Source organism: Heterostelium album, assembly GCF_000004825.1.
Source record: "Heterostelium album PN500 unplaced genomic scaffold PPL_scaffold15, whole genome shotgun sequence".
Lineage (NCBI taxonomy): Eukaryota > Evosea > Eumycetozoa > Acytosteliales > Acytosteliaceae > Heterostelium > Heterostelium album.
The window spans coordinates 371,626-388,588 of NW_008805077.1; the positions used below are offsets into that span (position 1 = coordinate 371,626).

The window sequence follows — 16,963 nt, forward strand, 5'->3', positions numbered from 1 at the left end:
TAATCAATAAGAAAGTATAAATAATTACAAGTGAAAGAAATTTAAATCAATTTTTCTTTTTATTTCTTTAAAAATTCAAAACACTAAACAAAACAAAATGTCTGCTTCCTCAGTTCCTGGTACTGAAACCTACAACTCTACAACTCTTAGAGATCTTGCTGGAGGTGCTGGTGATAGAATCCTTGCCAAGCTAGATGAAAATCCAATGAATATCATTCCAATCAATTTGATATGTGCTGCACTCGATATTAAAGATCCATTCGAGGTTATTGCTCATTTTGAACCTGACAAAGAGGATGTTGGTATTATGGTTAATGCATGCATGTAAGTTAATTTATAAAATAACTAATCCAATATAATATTAATATTAATATTTTTTACCAATTAGTGGTTGCATTCCTTTTGTCGGACCTGTTCTTCAAGGTGTATTCTCTCTCTTCTGGAAGAGAGCTGCCGAATCCAATGTTATTACCAAAGAAAAACTCAAAGAAGAGTTGGACAAACTAAGAAAGGAAATGATGGAAGCTGTTGCCGGAAAGATCAAAGATAGTGAAATCAAGCAATGGACTGAGATCTGTGAAGCTTTCTTGAAAGGATTGAAGAAATCATGTAAAGTTCTTGGTACTCATATCAATGCTCTTAAACATCAATTTGCCGAAAAAAAATGTGCCGATGAACAAGTTCAAGAAGCCGTCCGTATTGATTTGGCTTTGATCAGTGATAAAGCATTCTCACTACATGAATTCTGTGATTCCCCGGCATACCTTAAGTATACACTTGGATACTATATTCAATCGCTTCAAATCTACACTGCTATCTTAACACTTCAAGATGTATGTACTAACTTTAATATAAAATATATGTTTTATTGAGACAATATCTAATAATTTAATTTATATTAACATAGGCATTCTGGTATCAATTGGGAATTAAACCAATTTTTGTTACTGGTAGACGAGCTACTGATACAATTGATGCCTTGCCATCATTTGCAGAGACTATGCATGAAGAAATAATGCCAGCACTCAAAAATATTGCCCGAGGTCTTACCGAAAATGTTCGTGAAGGAGCACAGGCCAAAGGAGTCGATTTAACTACTCTCCATCTACTTTTAAAGAGTGATCGTTACCTTTATCCAGTGCCATTAGTTTTGGCACCCGTTGAAATACCACAAGTAGCCAAGTGTCTTCGTGAGGTACAGGGTCCAATCTGTCCAGAATGCAAGGTACCAGAACGCGATGGAACCTTTATCTTTAGAATTGATTGTATAAATTTCAGACCGGAAACATCCGCTGAAGATATCCGTGGTTATCGTAATATGTCTCATGTTGAAGAACCGATCACTGGTTGCAAAGGTACGATGTCAGGTATTCCCGCTGCTCTCACAGTTGTCCTTCCAAAAAAGAGAACCGTTCAAATTCGTTTCGTTGGTGAATATGATCAGACTTTTACTGATCTCCCAATTCAATGGACCACAAATGAAGAGGCATACTATACTGCGATGATGCCATTCGGAGAAAATTATCGAAGAAACAACAAAACTATTCCTGCAATCAAGGAGGAAATGGGTATCTCACAGGTTCCAGGAATGAGCTTGATGATAAATACAAATTCATTAAAGAGTGGAATGACCTACACTGAAAAGATGACTGATATCGAGAGACTTACCTTTGTCACTGATAGATTTGATGATATGAAACGTCATGCAAAGATTTTGTTTATTGAATTAATCATTCAAGATTAAAAGATAAACAAACACATCAGAGGAAATGAATCTTTTGTATTCAAAAAAAAAAAAACTTTTACTTAAAATTTCTCAACAGTTAAATAAATCACTCTTTTTAATTCCTTCATCATTTTGTTGATATAAAAAGTTTTATCCTTTAAATTTTTATTCTATATTATCTACATTTTCATAAGATTTAGGTTGATAACATTGATTGGTATCAGTGCTATTATGAAGTGAAAATAGGTTGATACGATCAGTGTTGAATATTAAATATTTATCTCTATCGTTGTACCATCTCTTACAAACTAAACTGAAACAAATGATATCAATGTTATCATCTATATAACTTATTATTTTATTTAATATTAAATGTGAAAGGTTTACTATTTTATTTGTTTGATTATTCATTCTTTAGAATCTTTAAAATAAAATAAAAAAAATTTTGTTTTGAGAGATGTTAATCCCAAATTACAATATTTAAAAGATTAGTCATTAAAATCAGTATTATTTTCAAAATTCAATAACGATTTCTATTTATTTTTTTCACAAAGATTATTGTTTCATTATTTCTAAATTGGAACGAAAAAAAATATTTGCACTATTTATTGTAACTGTACACTCTCCTAATCTTGTGATTTTAAATTAATTTTATTAAATTATTTTATTCATTTCCTCTTAAAATTTGTTCAAATTTAGATTGATGAAATATTTTAGCGATTAAGTTTCCTTTGGGTGATATATCATTTTCAGAATACATTAAATAATAATTATCGTCCAACTTTCTAATTGTTTGTGTTTGATATGATTCAAATCTATGAATGATATTGGTGATTGATTTGATAGTTTCTGGAATGGTGTTATTGATTTTAGATAGGTTTCTAAAGACAAGAGTATTGAGTGTTGGTGGTATCAAATGTAAATCATCAAGAAAATTTTTTCCAATATCCATATATTCAATGGTGTTTGGTAGTTTAACTTTAGGAGCTCCATCTTTGAATGTTGGAAGACGCAGTTCTTTTAGTGAACATGTTTGATCGGTATTACCAAAATCAAATATATTCTCATTTGAACCAGATACTTCCATAAATAGGCTGATTGATCTAATTCCGGATGGCAAAGATATCGTTGATTCTCTTGGTTCACCAGATATAAACAATGTATCGATCTTTATGTTTGATGGGATTGGAAGAATAATGTCATTTCCAAAATCAAATACTTCAAAGTAATATTGCTTAGTTTCTGGGAATATTTCATCGACCTTAAATTGACAATTATCTAGGTGGAAGATTCTCAATGATGTTGGCATTGTTCCTTTCAATACGCTATCTTTACTTTGAAGTCTAAGATCAAGAGACTCTAAAGTTCGTGGGAGGTAATTGGCGTTGAATACTGTGATATCTTGTCTATTGTATTTGGAAACATATATATCAAGTGATTGAAGATTGGAAAGAGATGATATTGCTTGTAACCATGAAATTGGTAAACATGATTTCATTAATACACTATCTTCCAAAGTTGTAGAATCGATTGTATATTGTAAATCATTATTGAGTGGAGTATCGCACAGAGAAAAATGTTTAAGAGATGATGGTAATACACCTGGTTGAATTTCATATTGATAGCCATCCAGAGTAAATTTCTGTAAACCATATGGAAGTACACCTGCTTGAATTTCATGCTTATATCCAAGAATTAATTCCAACAAACCACTTGGAAGTACACCTGGTCGAACTTCATATTGATAGCTGCTGAGATTAAGTTGCACAAACCATCTGGAAGTACACCTGGTGGAATTTCATATTCACAGCTGTCAAGATTAAGTTTATACAAACCATTTGGAAGTACACCTGGCTGAATTACAAATTCATAGTTGGTTAGAGTAAGTTTGACCAATCCGTCTGGAAGTACACCTGGTGGAATCTCTTGTTCGATTGGAGCATTGAATTTTAGCACCTCTAATGAATTGGGAAGTAATCCTTTAACAAGTGGTTCATCGAAATCATATTTGAATCTAATTGATTTGATTGACTTTGGTAATCCATATTTCAATGTGCCGCAACCACCAAACTTTGTTACTGATTGTGATTCTGATAATAATCTATAGATATTCTCCTGAATATTCTCTGTATAATTATAGATTGTTGAAACATTGCTGGGAATACTTTTGAGTTTTCTAGAATCATCTTCATAATTATACATTAAAACAGTTAGTCTAAAAAAATATGATAAGTATCAATAGAATATATTAATCAATTGATGATACTTACCATAATGATAATCGTATTTCTGATATTGGTATAATGATTTACTTAAAACCAGTTTACAATTCATCTTTGATTGAATTGATTTCAAAAAGATTTTATGATATGATGGTAATTTGAAATGCTCATTATTTTGATAGATATTAGTGTTTTTAAGTGCAAATAGGTTGATACGATCAGTGTTGAATATTAAATATTTATCTCTATGATTGTACCATCTCTTACAAACTAAACTGAAACAAATGATATCAATGTTATCATCTAAACAACTTATTATTTTATTTAATATTAAATGTGAAAGATTTACTATTTTATCTGTTTGATTATTCATTATAACGATCAAAATAAATGATCATCCAAAAAAAAATAAAAAATTATTGTTTATATCCAACGAACATGCTCCCAATCACTTCCGCTTGTGCATCAAAAAAATTGTAAAAATAAAAAAATTCGAGATATATTATTTTTTCTGAGAAAAGTGTGAGACCTTTCAAAAATCACTGATTTTTCATATCAAATAATCATTTTTCTTTTATTTATATTTGTTATTGTTCTTGAGCAAGAAAATAGTATACTATTAATAATTTAGTCAATATTGCCGCAAACCCAATAGCTTGTATGTCAGTAATATCAGATTTATCAAGACTTTTTTTCTCTGTCAATTGGTTTGTCATCATCACCAGCTATCATTTCAATAAGATATGATGTAGATAAGTAAAATCATATGATCGAATTATGGTGCTGATTCTTTGTATCATTTCAATTCCCTTCCACAAGACATGATTACAAAAGATATCCTCTTTGATTGATCATCCAGTGTATATTGACTTTCAATGAATAATTTCTTATTTTTACTCATTTTATTCAAGAATTTGCGAAAATTTTTATTCATGAACACCAAGTCCTTCTGGAATAACTTAAAAAGATTAAAAAAAAATAACATCCCCCAACCATATTAACCCCTTTTTTTTTTATTAAGTGAACTTCATATCTGATAGTTTCGTTTTATTATTGTTTAAAATCATTTATTCATTTAATATAAATATAAACATGATTGTAATTAATAAAAATAATATAAATAGAATAAATAAATTAAAATCAATATATATAAAACATTTCAATATCAAATAATTAATAATAATAACAATATTAATAATCAATAAAAATGTCAAACAATAATAATAGTAATAATAATAATAATAATAAACCATTAGAATTCAATAGAGAAACAAGTAAATTTAGAAATTGGGTTAGAATAGGTAGTGATCGATTCCCACCGGAAGCAAATAGATACCATCTCTATGCAAACTATGGATGTCCTTGGGTCAATCGTGTGCTGATCGTTAGGAATCTCAAGGGATTGCAAGATGTCATCTCCGTTAGCATTACAGAGCCGAGATTGTATGAGCGTGAAGGTTGGCCGTTCAATCCCGACTTTGATGAGTTCACCACTGACGACGCCGTCAACCATGCCAAGAACATACCGGAGATCTACCGACTATCGGATGCCACCTACCAAGGCAGATTCTCCGTACCGGTACTCTGGGACAAGAAGAACTCAGTCATCGTAAACAACGAATCGTCCGAGATCATCAGAATGCTAAACTCAGAGTTCAATCAATTCGCCAAGAATCCACAACTCGATTTGGTTCCATCGGATCTACAAGTGGAGATCGATCGAATAAATGAACTGGTCTATGAGAATGTGAATAACGGGGTTTATAAATGTGGATTCTCACCAAGTCAAGAAGGATGTAAGTTAGTTAGTTAGTTACATTACTATATATATATATATATATATATATTGTTAGCTAAACTTATTAATCTATTCTTATTATCCTATTTATCTTTGATTAGATGACATTGCATTTGATAAACTATTCAATACTTTGGATGAACTGGAAGAACGATTGGATACCAATAGATATTTAGTGGGTGATAGATTTACAGAGGCAGATGTTAGATTGTTTCCAACGCTAATTAGATTCGATGCAGCTTACTACGTAGTATTCAAATGCAATTTGAAGAGAATACAAGACTATCCAAACCTTTTCAACTATCTCAAGGAACTCTATCAGATGCCAGCTTTACAATCTACAATCAACTTTAAACACATCAAAAACGGTTACTTCAAATCAAAGCCATCACTCAATCCAACTTTAATCGTAGCAAAGGGTCCAAGCACCGATGTTCTCTTGGAACCACACAACAGAGATAGCAAGTTACCAATCAAAAAGTAGAACTAATATATATATAAACATATGTTAAACATTCATCATGATTATTATCATGAATCTGTAAATTTAATTATAACAATAACAACAATTATAAGAATAATAATAAAGATTTATTTATTCTTTCAATTTAATATTATCTTAATTTATTATTTAATTAATTGAAATACTAATTAATCTTTCTCGTTATTCTTTCTTCTCCTTTTGAATCTTTTTCATTGAATTCTTTGTTCCTCTTGTTGTTTTGCAATTAAAGAGTTGTTTATTCATTCTTTAAAGATCATAATTCAAAGTAGAAGATTTATTTTATTATATAATAAATTTACTATTTATATGATTATATAATTTATTCTTAATAATAATAGTATACAGATTTTCTAATATTCTTATTAAATGAATCAGTCATCGTGATAGCATCTCTTTTTGTTTAGATACTTTAAATTAATTGTGTTATTTGTTTAATTTGGGGGGACAGAAGCAAATTAAAAAAATTTGGGTGTTTGACCCCTAAATTTTAATTTTTTTCGACATTTCATTTTATTGGTTGGGTTTTTTTTTTTGCAAAGCTTTTTTTGTAATCTCGCATTAATTGTGTAAAATTCACACCAAAACAGTGTCAAATTTTTTCATTTTTGGGGGAGGCATCAATGAAATTACACAATTTGACTCCTCTATTTTTTTTTTGTAAATGCACAAATCTCACCCATTGCAGAAATTTAATATTCATTTACTTTTTGAATTAATTAATTAATTCAATGACAAAATTAGATAAATTTGTAAATTGGTCATTAGAGGTTTAACACCAAACTAATTGTTTTTTCTATTTCTCAATAGAATAAATCATTTTAAACCTCTAATGACCAATTTACAAATTTATTTACTTTCCAAAGTGCTAACTTGAGAGGAGGACTAAACTTATTTTTTTTTTTTTTTTTGGGTAAAGTAACCTACTTCATATTAGATATATATTAAAATTTTTATTTGATCTATAACCGCTCAAACACAAAAAGATTATTTTATATTTTTATTAATATTAAAATTGTTTTTTTTTTTCAAATTTTTTTAATCAATAAGAAAAAGTATAAATAATTACAAGTGAAAGAAATTTAAATCATTTTTCTTTAAAAATTCAAAACACTAATCAAATACAAAATGTCTGCTTCCTCAGTCCCTGGTACTGAAACCTACAACTCCACAACTCTTAGAGATCTTGCTGGAGGTGCTGGTGATAGAATCCTTGCCAAGCTAGATGAAAATCCAATGAATATCATTCCAATCAATTTGATATGTGCTGCACTCGATATTAAAGATCCATTCGAGGTTATTGCTCATTTTGAACCTGACAAAGAGGATGTTGGTATTATGGTGAATGCATGCATGTAAGTTAATTAAAAAACAATAATATTGTTTATAATCCCGATTAATAAAAATTATTGTTACTATATAGTGGTGTGATTCCTGTCGTTGGACCTATTCTTCAAGGTGTATTCTCTCTCTTCTGGAAGAGAGCTGCTGAATCCAATGTTATTACCAAAGAAAAACTCAAAGAAGAGTTGGACAAACTAAGAAAGGAAATGATGGAAGCTGTTGCCGGAAAGATCAAAGATAGTGAAATCAAGCAATGGACTGAGATCTGTGAAGCTTTCTTGAAAGGATTGAAGAAATCTTGTAAAGTTCTTGGTACTCATATCAATGCTCTTAAACATCAATTTGCCGAAAAAAAATGTGCCGATGAACAAGTTCAAGAAGCCGTCCGTATTGATTTGGCTTTGATCAGTGATAAAGCATTCTCACTTCATGAATTCTGTGATTCCCCGGCATACCTTAAGTATACACTTGGATACTATATTCAATCGCTTCAAATCTACACTGCTGTCTTAACACTACAAGAGGTATGTACTAACTTTAATATAAAATATATGTTTTATTGAGACAATATCTAATAATTTAATTTATATTAATATAGGCATTCTGGTATCAATTGGGAATTAAACCAATTTTTGTTACTGGTAGACGAGCTACTGATACAATTGATGCCTTGCCATCATTTGCAGAGACTATGCATGAAGAAATAATGCCAGCACTCAAAAATATTGCCCGAGGTCTTACCGAAAATGTTCGTGAAGGAGCACAGGCCAAAGGAGTCGATTTAACTACTCTCCATCTACTTTTAAAGAGTGATCGTTACCTTTATCCAGTGCCATTAGTTTTGGCACCCGTTGAAATTCCACAAGTAGCCAAGAGTCTTCGTGAGGTACAGGGTCCAATCTGTCCAGAATGCAAGGTACCAGAACGCGATGGAACCTTTATCTTTAGAATTGATTGTATAAATTTCAGACCGGAAACATCCGCTGAAGATATCCGTGGTTATCGTAATATGTCTCATGTTGAAGAACCGATCACTGGTTGCAAAGGTACGATGTCAGGTATTCCCGCTGCTCTCACAGTTGTCCTTCCAAAAAAGAGAACCGTTCAAATTCGTTTCGTTGGTGAATATGATCAGACTTTTACTGATCTCCCAATTCAATGGAACACAAATGAAGAGGCATCCTATACTGCGATGATGCCATTCAGAGAAAATTATCGAAGAAACAACAAAACTATTCCTGCAATCAAGGAGGAAATGGGTATCTCACAGGTTCCAGGAATGAGCTTGATGATAGATACCGATTCATTTAAGAGTGGAATGACCTACACTGAAAAGATGACTGATATTGAGAGAGTAACCTTTGTCACTGATCCATTTGATGATATGAAACGTCATGCAAAGATTTTGTTTATTGAATTAATCATTCAAGATTAAAAGATAAACAAACACATCAGAGGAAATGAATCTTTTGTATTCAAAAAAACAAAAACTTTTTCTTTAAATTTCTCAACAGTTAAATAAATCATGGTCACTCTTTTTAATTCCTTCATCATTTTGTTATAAAAGTTTTATCCTTTAAATTTTTATTCTGTATTATCTACATTTTCATAAGATTTAGGTTGGTTAAATAAGTTAAAGAGAGTTAATGAGTTTTCGCAAATCAATCGGACGTTTTGTTCGTTGTCAAATTCATTATATATTAAATAATAATTTTCATCCAACTTTCTAATAGTTTGCTTGCTATATGTTCCAAAATTACGAATTATTTTGGGTATTGATTTGAAAAAATTTGGATTGGTGATATCGATTTCACTTTGGTTTTCATTGCTATTAAAAGAAAGAGTATTGAGTGTTGATGGTATCAAATGTAATATATCATTGAGATCGTTGTCACCAATATGCAGTTGTTCAATGGTGTTTGGTATTTTAAATTTAGGAGTTCCATTCATGAATGTCGGAAGATGTAGTTCTCTTAATGAACATGTTTGATCGGTAACGTTGTCGACATCACCAAAGTCGATAATCTTCTCGCCTGAATCATACAATCCTGTATAAAAGTAGATTGATTTCACACCATATGATGGTAGAGATATAGTTGATTCTGTTATTTCTCCAGTTATGAACAATTCATCGATCTTTATGTTTGAAGGAATTCGAAGAATACTATTATTATCAATACCAAATACTTCAAAGTGATATTGCTTAGTTTCTGGGAATATTTCATCGATAATAAATTGACATTCGTTAAGATGGATGTTTTTTAAGGATGCTGGCATTGTTCCTATCAATACGACACTTGTTATGCTAATTTCGAGTGATTCTAAAGTTGGTGGGAGGTATTTAAGATTGAATACATTGGATTCTTGATCGCGGTAGGAAAAATAAATTTCAAGTGATTGAAGATTGAGAAGTGATGATATTGCTTGTAACCATGAAATTGGCACATAAGATTTCGTTATTACACTATCTTCCCATGTTGCAGATTCGGCACTTATAAATGCTAGATCATCAATTTGCGTATATTCGTAGCACTTTAGAGACAAATATGTAAGAGTTGATGGGAGTACACATGGTCGAAGCTCATGTGGATAGTCGTACAAAGATAATGATAACAAGCCAGCTGGAAGTATACCTGCTTGAATTTCATAGGGACTACCGTTTATAGTCAATGATAACAAACTATTTGGAAGTACACCTGGTCGAATTTCATATTGATAGTTGATTAGAGTAAGTTCGAGCAAACCATCTGGAAGTACACCTGGTAGAATCTCTTGTTTGAAAAATCTGTCAAAATCTAACACCTCTAATGAATCGGGAAGTGATCCTTTCTTAATGGGTTCATCAAATCCTCGGAAAGATAGTGATTTGATTGACTTTGGTAATCCATATATCAATGTGCTGCATCCTTCCAACTTTGTTACTGATTGTGATTCCGATATTAATCTATAGAATTTCTCTAATTCATCTATTTCATCGGAAGAATTAAATGTTATATAGATATTTGAAACCTTGCAGGGAATACTACCCTTTAGCTTTTCAAACTCATCTTTAAGTATGATAAAATTCAAATAGTTAGCCAAGTAATTATGATTTTCAAATGATTTTAAGATATTAATAATATTTACTATAATGATAATCGTAGTTTGGACATTGGTAAGTACTATAGCCAAAAACTAGTGTCAAATTAATCTTTGATTGAATTGAATTCATAAAGGTATTATAATATGATGGTAAGTTGAAATGTTTATTATTTTGATTGATATCAGAGGTATTATATGCAAATAGACAGATATTATCAGTGTTGAACATTAAATATTTATCTCTATCGTTGTACCATCTCTTACAAACTAAACTGAAACAAATGATATCAATGTTATCATCTATATAACTTATTATTTTATTTAATATTAAATGTGAAAGATTTACTATTTTATTTGTTTGATTATTCATTTTATAAAATGATTAAAGTTAAGGTTTGTTAATTTTGTTTTTTTCGTTTTACCATTAGATTTTTTATTGACAAAACATTTTTTTGACGAAAGAACTCAGAAAAGTTTGTTTTATCGTATTTTATTGTTTTAAATTCAACATGTTGGTCAGATTTCACTATGTTTTTAAGATTTGATGTGTATGATCTGATGGTACTACATCTGATTCGGTTGTGCATAGATAGTGTCGCTGGATTGTGGATCTCTAGGCAATACTTTGGTGGATAGCTTTGGACTCTCTTTGAATTAAGGTGATCTTGATGGCTCTGTAAGTGGTTTGTCTTAAAGAAATCTACAAGTCTCTTTTAGTGTCTCTCATGATGATCATCTAAGCATTTCTTGTATTCCACTATGTGTTGGGGATATATGAGATGAATTTATTTTTGTTTGACATCTTAAGAGTTGAAATGAAATAGGATTAGAATTAAAAAAATTAAAAGAATAAATTATTTTGATGAGGTTTGTTTAAAATTAAAAACAATGAGATATTTTAAAATTGAAATGTTAATTTATTTTATTATTTATTTTTAAGTATTTTTACAACTTTAATTGAGTCTAAAAACATTGATTTGTGGAATAGACTTGCAATGAATTGGTTACTTTGATGACCAAATACAATGTAATATTGATCATCAAGCTTTCGAATCGAACACTTATTATTATTGAAACCTTCATAAGTAATGTTGTCTATCATTTTTGCTGTAGGAAATAAAAGTTGTGTCAATTGAATGTTTTTAACAGAGTCTGGGAGAATACCTTCTGGTATATTAATATCAGATCCTAGATCTCGAATGATTAAATTATTCACAGAGTTTGGAATAATACCTGGGTGTGTGAAACTGTCCATATTGGTAACATTGAGTGTTTTCAACGATGATGGAAGTACTTCCTGATTGAAAGAAAAGTCACACCAAATAGCAATCTCAAGCGTTTCAATACCATATGGAATGACTCTGATCTTTCCCAAACTCTCTGTATTTATCTGATCAATGAGAATCAATCTCTTGATATCCAAACCTTTAAGAGATTCCTGTTTGAATGCCCATACCACTAGACTTTCAAAATGATAAAGTGAGCGATCTGGGAACAATTGGTCAATGTCATACTCTGAATCGTCGAGACTAAGATGTCTGATTGAAGTAGGACAGGCCGATAGTACCTCTAGTGAACCGGATAAATCAAGTGTTGTCAGTGATTTCGGTAGATCACCAAGATCTAAACAAGAAGCATGGCCAATTATCAAAAGGGATCTAAGATTTGTGAGTTGCTTTATTGAATTCATCCATAAAACAGGCGCATTAACAAGCCTAATAAGCGAATTTGGCAGTACGTTTGCATCGATATTAAAATCATTTCCATCATGAATGAATTCCTCTAGATTTGGTGGTAACGATCCAACTTTGAGATAGTTTTCGGGTGCTAAACGCCAGATTTTAAGAATCTTTAATGATGCAGGTAATACTCCAGGTTCCAATATTTGATCGAGATTAGAAATCTCGAGACACTCCAGTGTATCAGGTAACACACCTACTTCAATAACCTGATTGAAAATACCTACCAATTTCAGTGTCTTCAAGGTCGGTGGAAAACAACCTTTCAACAATGGTTCATTAAAATAATGCTCGAAAACTATTGAGGTGATATTCGCTGGTATTCCATACTTTAAAGTCTGAGGTGTGCACTTCTCAATGCTAGTTACATTTGATTTACTTATCAATTCATAAAGTCGAGCAAATAGCTTATCTGGGGCTTCGATTCTAGAGTCTAATTCTACATTAACAATATTTTGATCGATTTCATTTATACTTTCAATTGAATCTTATAGAAATAGAGAAAATAAGTGAGTATAGTTGCAAATAATAATAATAATCAATAATAACTATCGGATTTTGTTAGTAAAGAATATAATTACCAATATCCATTATATGATCATAAAGACCATTATAGTTTTTTTCTGAATTGACGAGCAGGCTACACTGTTTCTTTTGGGAGAGTGATTCTGTTATTAAAGATCTATAGGAATTCAATGTGATTCTTGAACTATCTTTATCGATACAATATAATCTCTTTGTATCAAACAATAGATATCTATTTCTATTGTCAAACCATCTTTTACAAACTAAACTAAAACAAATCTTATCGATATTATCTGTTAAGTTATGAACTATGATAGATATTAGAATATGTGGAAGATTTACTAATTTATGTGTTGAATTATTATTGTTTGACATCTTTAGAGATGAAATGAATGATGTGGGTGAATAATTTATAAATTTTACTACTCATTTCTGCACAAATTTGAGAAAATTTTTAAAAAAATTAATATTGTTTTTTTTTGAAGCTAAGTTAATAATATCTGTAGATTTTAAGATAAAAATAAACAAAGTTATATTAAAATAGAATGTATCAATGCAATGGTATGTCGGGTTTAACATTATTTAAAAATTATGTTATTATTTAGAAAAGATGGTGCTAATATAGCACTTTTAATAGGAGGATACACAAGAATTAAGCAATATCATACGTGTAACACCTCAGAGGATTAGTCAAATGAGCAGAGAAGAGAGGTTGATGGAAGCAATAAATGAAATTCAAAACGATACAGGTTTTACTCAAAAGGAGCTCTCTCAAAAGTATGGAGTTTCTGAAAGTGAGCTATCCAAGAAAAAAAATAACCTCTCCTTTAAGCCAAGAGGTAGATATCTCACCGAAGCAGAAGAATTAGAGATGATAAAGATGGTAGAAGAATCAAACACCACGTTCTCCAGATTCCTAAACGAGTAAAATGGGAACATATGCAAATTCAAATTATGGTGTCATTATTGCTAATGAGTCAGGATATGTAAGTTGGCAACTTTTTATAACTTGATCCAAAGTTGTCTATTGCTATTATTAATATATCAATATTGATACATTGTATTATTATATATTATAGGTAACGCAAGAGATAAAGAAAGAATATGTCGAATGGCTTCTAGGACAATTTAAGAAAACAGATAAAAAGCTGCTTTTAGTAGACAATCACATATCCAATTATTTCTTTGACGAAAAAAAACTTTGTGATGAGAATAATCTTATCATAATGACGTTCCCATCAAACCTGACTCACATTCTCCAGCCTTTGGATTTAGTCCTATTTTCGTCATTCTCTCAACACCTATCGAATTTGCTCAGAGATGGGTTAAAGGACAATCCAAAGTTTAAAGTGAACGATAAACACTACCAAATGCTGGCTTATCATGCTTGGTCATCATCATTCAACTCATCCAATATAAGAATGTCTTGGATTAAGTCTGGTTTGTTCAATTGGATGGCACATGAATACTGCGACCCAATATTTCTTAAAAAGCCGAAAAATTCTATCTCAAAGGAAATCGCTATAGCCGGGAACAAAGAGATTGTTCCGGCAAATGCTCAAGCCATGACCCAAAAAGAACGGGCTATAGTAATGAGAGATAAAAAGCGCAAGGGTGCCATAATAACTTCCCAAGATACACAGTATGTTCAACTTTTTTTTAAATCACCTCATTAACCCTATTAATTGAATCAAATTTTGACAGGGATATTATCAAAATAACCTATGAATGCTGAGTAATACAATGAATCTTTGTCAGGCGAGCTTGAATTATAAGTTGGTTGTTCAGTTCCATCCAAAATCAAAACGTAAGGTATCTTGGGAGTCAAGAACAAATAACCTGCTTCCTGTTGTCTTCTTTCAGGAGTCATCATAGATATCTCAGGAGAGAATAAATGATAAAGAAATTCTTGAATTTTCTTTCTATATCTATGGCCAGTAGATGGAGATATTCCAAAAATTGATGATAATAGAATCATATTAGGATAATGTCTAAAATGAAGAAATACTAAAAGAAGAGCATCTTCAGCAGGTAAAACATTCTGCTGCAGATGTACTTTTTCATATGACTCTAAAATAGAACAATAAACATGATATTCTATTCCAACTAATTCTTGAAATAAAGGCAATCTCTCAATTACTGAACAATAAAATGATGAATTTCTTATAAATTATATTTTAATATATATAATTTATACATTACCCACTTTGTTTTCTTTTATAAGAACTTTTCTTAGCTTGTTTAGCAGCTGGTTTAGCAACTGTCTTTGAAGCAGCATTTTTCTTGGTGGCGGCAGATGGGGCAGGAGGGGGTGTGCTCTGAGTTTCTTCATCTTCACCATCTTCTTCTTCTTCTTCTTCATCTTCATCTTCTCCATCAGCTGTCAATGAACGCGATCTAGACTCTGTATTTGTTCCTTTGGCTGACTTCTTTCCGGTGACATAATGTAATATAATATATCTAAGGCAATGATCTATATTACAGAAGTGTAACTTTTTCAAATGACCATCAACCTTTTCTTTTATATATATTCTTTTACTTGGATCTCCATCTATCTGAGTTGCACATCCCACATAATTGGTCTTACCAATTATTCTTGAAATACCATCACAATTCATCTCATTACCAGGTTCTTGACTCTCTTGATTATTATTATTTCTTTATACAATAGTATTATTAGTATTATGGTCAATAAATTTACTTAATAGTTGCCTTACTCTGTATTTATAATTCGAAAAGTTAACGTATGCAACCAAAATTGAAAATGTTATTGGAGATTTGAAAAATAGGTTTGATTGTCTCAGAGATCACCAGAGGATATCAAATAAAGATGAAGGTTTAGATGATCACCAACAACGATGGGTTATATGTGCAGGTATAAGAAATAAATATTTTCTCTCATTTTAACAGCATTTATTTGAATTTGGTGTTTTTCGGTTGAGACATGAAAGTTTTTTCGGAAGATAAACAACAATGAGAGAAAATTTTTAATTATTCTCTAGAGAATTGTGAGAAGGAACACAATCTATTGCTGTGATATCTTAATTTACTGACATCCACCAATCTATTGCATCTTCAAGTCTGGTGCCGAATGATACATATTCGAGAGAGATAGTTGAAGTTTGTGTTTGGCTGTAATGTAACTGTTCGAAAGGAATAATGGGGGCAAGCAATGAAGTTCACAATATATGGCAACTGGATAACTCATACAACCTTGAACGGCATAGTATATCGAACCAGAATCACCAGTACTAGGAAAGGGCATATTTGATTTGTAACAAACGGATACCAACATAGGACGCTCGACTCTAGTGATAAGAAGATGGTCAATATATTAAACAATTTCACAAAAAATTGATACTTACACGTCGTCGTCTTCTGTTGGATGCTCGAACCAAGAGGTCCTTGTGTTTATCAAGGACCCTCTAGAACGTCCGGTTGTTTGGACTAACTTTTCGATACATGTACCAGGACGAAAGCTTTTGACAGGCCGACTCCAGTATCGACCCTGTTCCATGGAGTCTATTTAATATTCTTCCCAGTATTCGATGAATGAGTCGGGTTGATAATTTGTTGTCAAAAGATTCGAAAAAGAAGTCTCATTGCGCAGTGGTAAAAAAGTCAACATCAGCATACATACCATTAAGACCTCGGAATAGATTATAGTGGCCATTGACAAGTAGATTATTGGATACAACCATTGGAGAGTAGAAATCCTCCTATGGTCCCACCTACCATGTCTCTCTGGTTCGGAATTGGTCAGAGAAGGTCCAAATCAATATCGTCATATGGTTTGGTTAAAAGGGCTAATAGAGAACAAACGGGCCACTATTAATCCTCCGTAGTATTCAAAAACACTCTTAATGCTATCGACAGGTGGTAAATCTTTTAGTTCGTCGTCGTCGCGGCGGGCTTTGCAAAATCCATCCCAAAAGTCTGAAGCTGGAAGGAGTCCAAACAACAAGACCTTCTGGGCTCCATTAGTAATAGAGATTTGAAATACTTTCAGCTTCTCGGTCAGGACCT

At 31.4% G+C, this 16,963-nt stretch overlaps 8 protein-coding genes across 8 annotated transcripts; 5 read left to right on the forward strand and 3 right to left on the reverse strand.

Moving 5' to 3' along the window:
* Positions 1-97: 97 nt before the first annotated feature.
* PPL_10869 (uncharacterized protein) lies at positions 98-1,744 on the forward strand (the record flags this gene model as incomplete). The annotated part of the gene is made up of 3 exons (XM_020581632.1): positions 98-324; positions 389-833; positions 908-1,744. The coding sequence occupies 3 exons, from the start codon at positions 98-100 to the stop codon at positions 1,742-1,744; spliced, it is 1,509 nt and encodes a 502-aa protein (XP_020427948.1).
* Positions 1,745-2,390: 646 nt separating this feature from the next.
* On the reverse strand, positions 2,391-4,849 carry PPL_10870 (FNIP repeat-containing protein; the record flags this gene model as incomplete). The annotated part of the gene is made up of 4 exons (XM_020581633.1): positions 2,391-3,474; positions 3,558-3,941; positions 3,993-4,251; positions 4,819-4,849. The coding sequence occupies 4 exons, from the start codon at positions 4,847-4,849 to the stop codon at positions 2,391-2,393; spliced, it is 1,758 nt and encodes a 585-aa protein (XP_020427949.1).
* Positions 4,850-5,155: 306 nt separating this feature from the next.
* On the forward strand, positions 5,156-6,230 carry PPL_10871 (glutathione S-transferase family protein; the record flags this gene model as incomplete). Its single annotated transcript, XM_020581634.1, has 2 exons — positions 5,156-5,744; positions 5,848-6,230. 2 exons carry the CDS (start codon positions 5,156-5,158, stop codon positions 6,228-6,230), a joined length of 972 nt encoding a protein of 323 aa, XP_020427950.1.
* A 1,146-nt stretch (positions 6,231-7,376) lies between these two features.
* Positions 7,377-9,027, forward strand: PPL_10872 (uncharacterized protein; the record flags this gene model as incomplete). The annotated part of the gene is made up of 3 exons (XM_020581635.1): positions 7,377-7,603; positions 7,672-8,116; positions 8,191-9,027. The coding sequence occupies 3 exons, from the start codon at positions 7,377-7,379 to the stop codon at positions 9,025-9,027; spliced, it is 1,509 nt and encodes a 502-aa protein (XP_020427951.1).
* A 149-nt stretch (positions 9,028-9,176) lies between these two features.
* Positions 9,177-13,312, reverse strand: PPL_10873 (uncharacterized protein; the record flags this gene model as incomplete). The annotated part of the gene is made up of 5 exons (XM_020581636.1): positions 9,177-10,639; positions 10,719-10,981; positions 11,115-11,347; positions 11,623-12,899; positions 12,994-13,312. 5 exons carry the CDS (start codon positions 13,310-13,312, stop codon positions 9,177-9,179), a joined length of 3,555 nt encoding a protein of 1,184 aa, XP_020427952.1.
* A 183-nt stretch (positions 13,313-13,495) lies between these two features.
* PPL_10874 (uncharacterized protein) lies at positions 13,496-14,540 on the forward strand (the record flags this gene model as incomplete). The annotated part of the gene is made up of 4 exons (XM_020581637.1): positions 13,496-13,498; positions 13,575-13,820; positions 14,017-14,377; positions 14,431-14,540. The coding sequence occupies 4 exons, from the start codon at positions 13,496-13,498 to the stop codon at positions 14,538-14,540; spliced, it is 720 nt and encodes a 239-aa protein (XP_020427953.1).
* Positions 14,541-14,627: 87 nt separating this feature from the next.
* PPL_10875 (helix-turn-helix domain-containing protein) lies at positions 14,628-16,638 on the reverse strand (the record flags this gene model as incomplete). The annotated part of the gene is made up of 5 exons (XM_020581638.1): positions 14,628-15,099; positions 15,140-15,595; positions 16,036-16,245; positions 16,303-16,459; positions 16,578-16,638. The coding sequence occupies 5 exons, from the start codon at positions 16,636-16,638 to the stop codon at positions 14,628-14,630; spliced, it is 1,356 nt and encodes a 451-aa protein (XP_020427954.1).
* Positions 16,639-16,800: 162 nt separating this feature from the next.
* On the forward strand, positions 16,801-16,935 carry PPL_10876 (uncharacterized protein; the record flags this gene model as incomplete). Its single annotated transcript, XM_020581639.1, has 1 exon — positions 16,801-16,935. One exon carries the CDS (start codon positions 16,801-16,803, stop codon positions 16,933-16,935), a length of 135 nt encoding a protein of 44 aa, XP_020427955.1.
* Between the last annotated feature and the right edge of the window lie 28 nt (positions 16,936-16,963).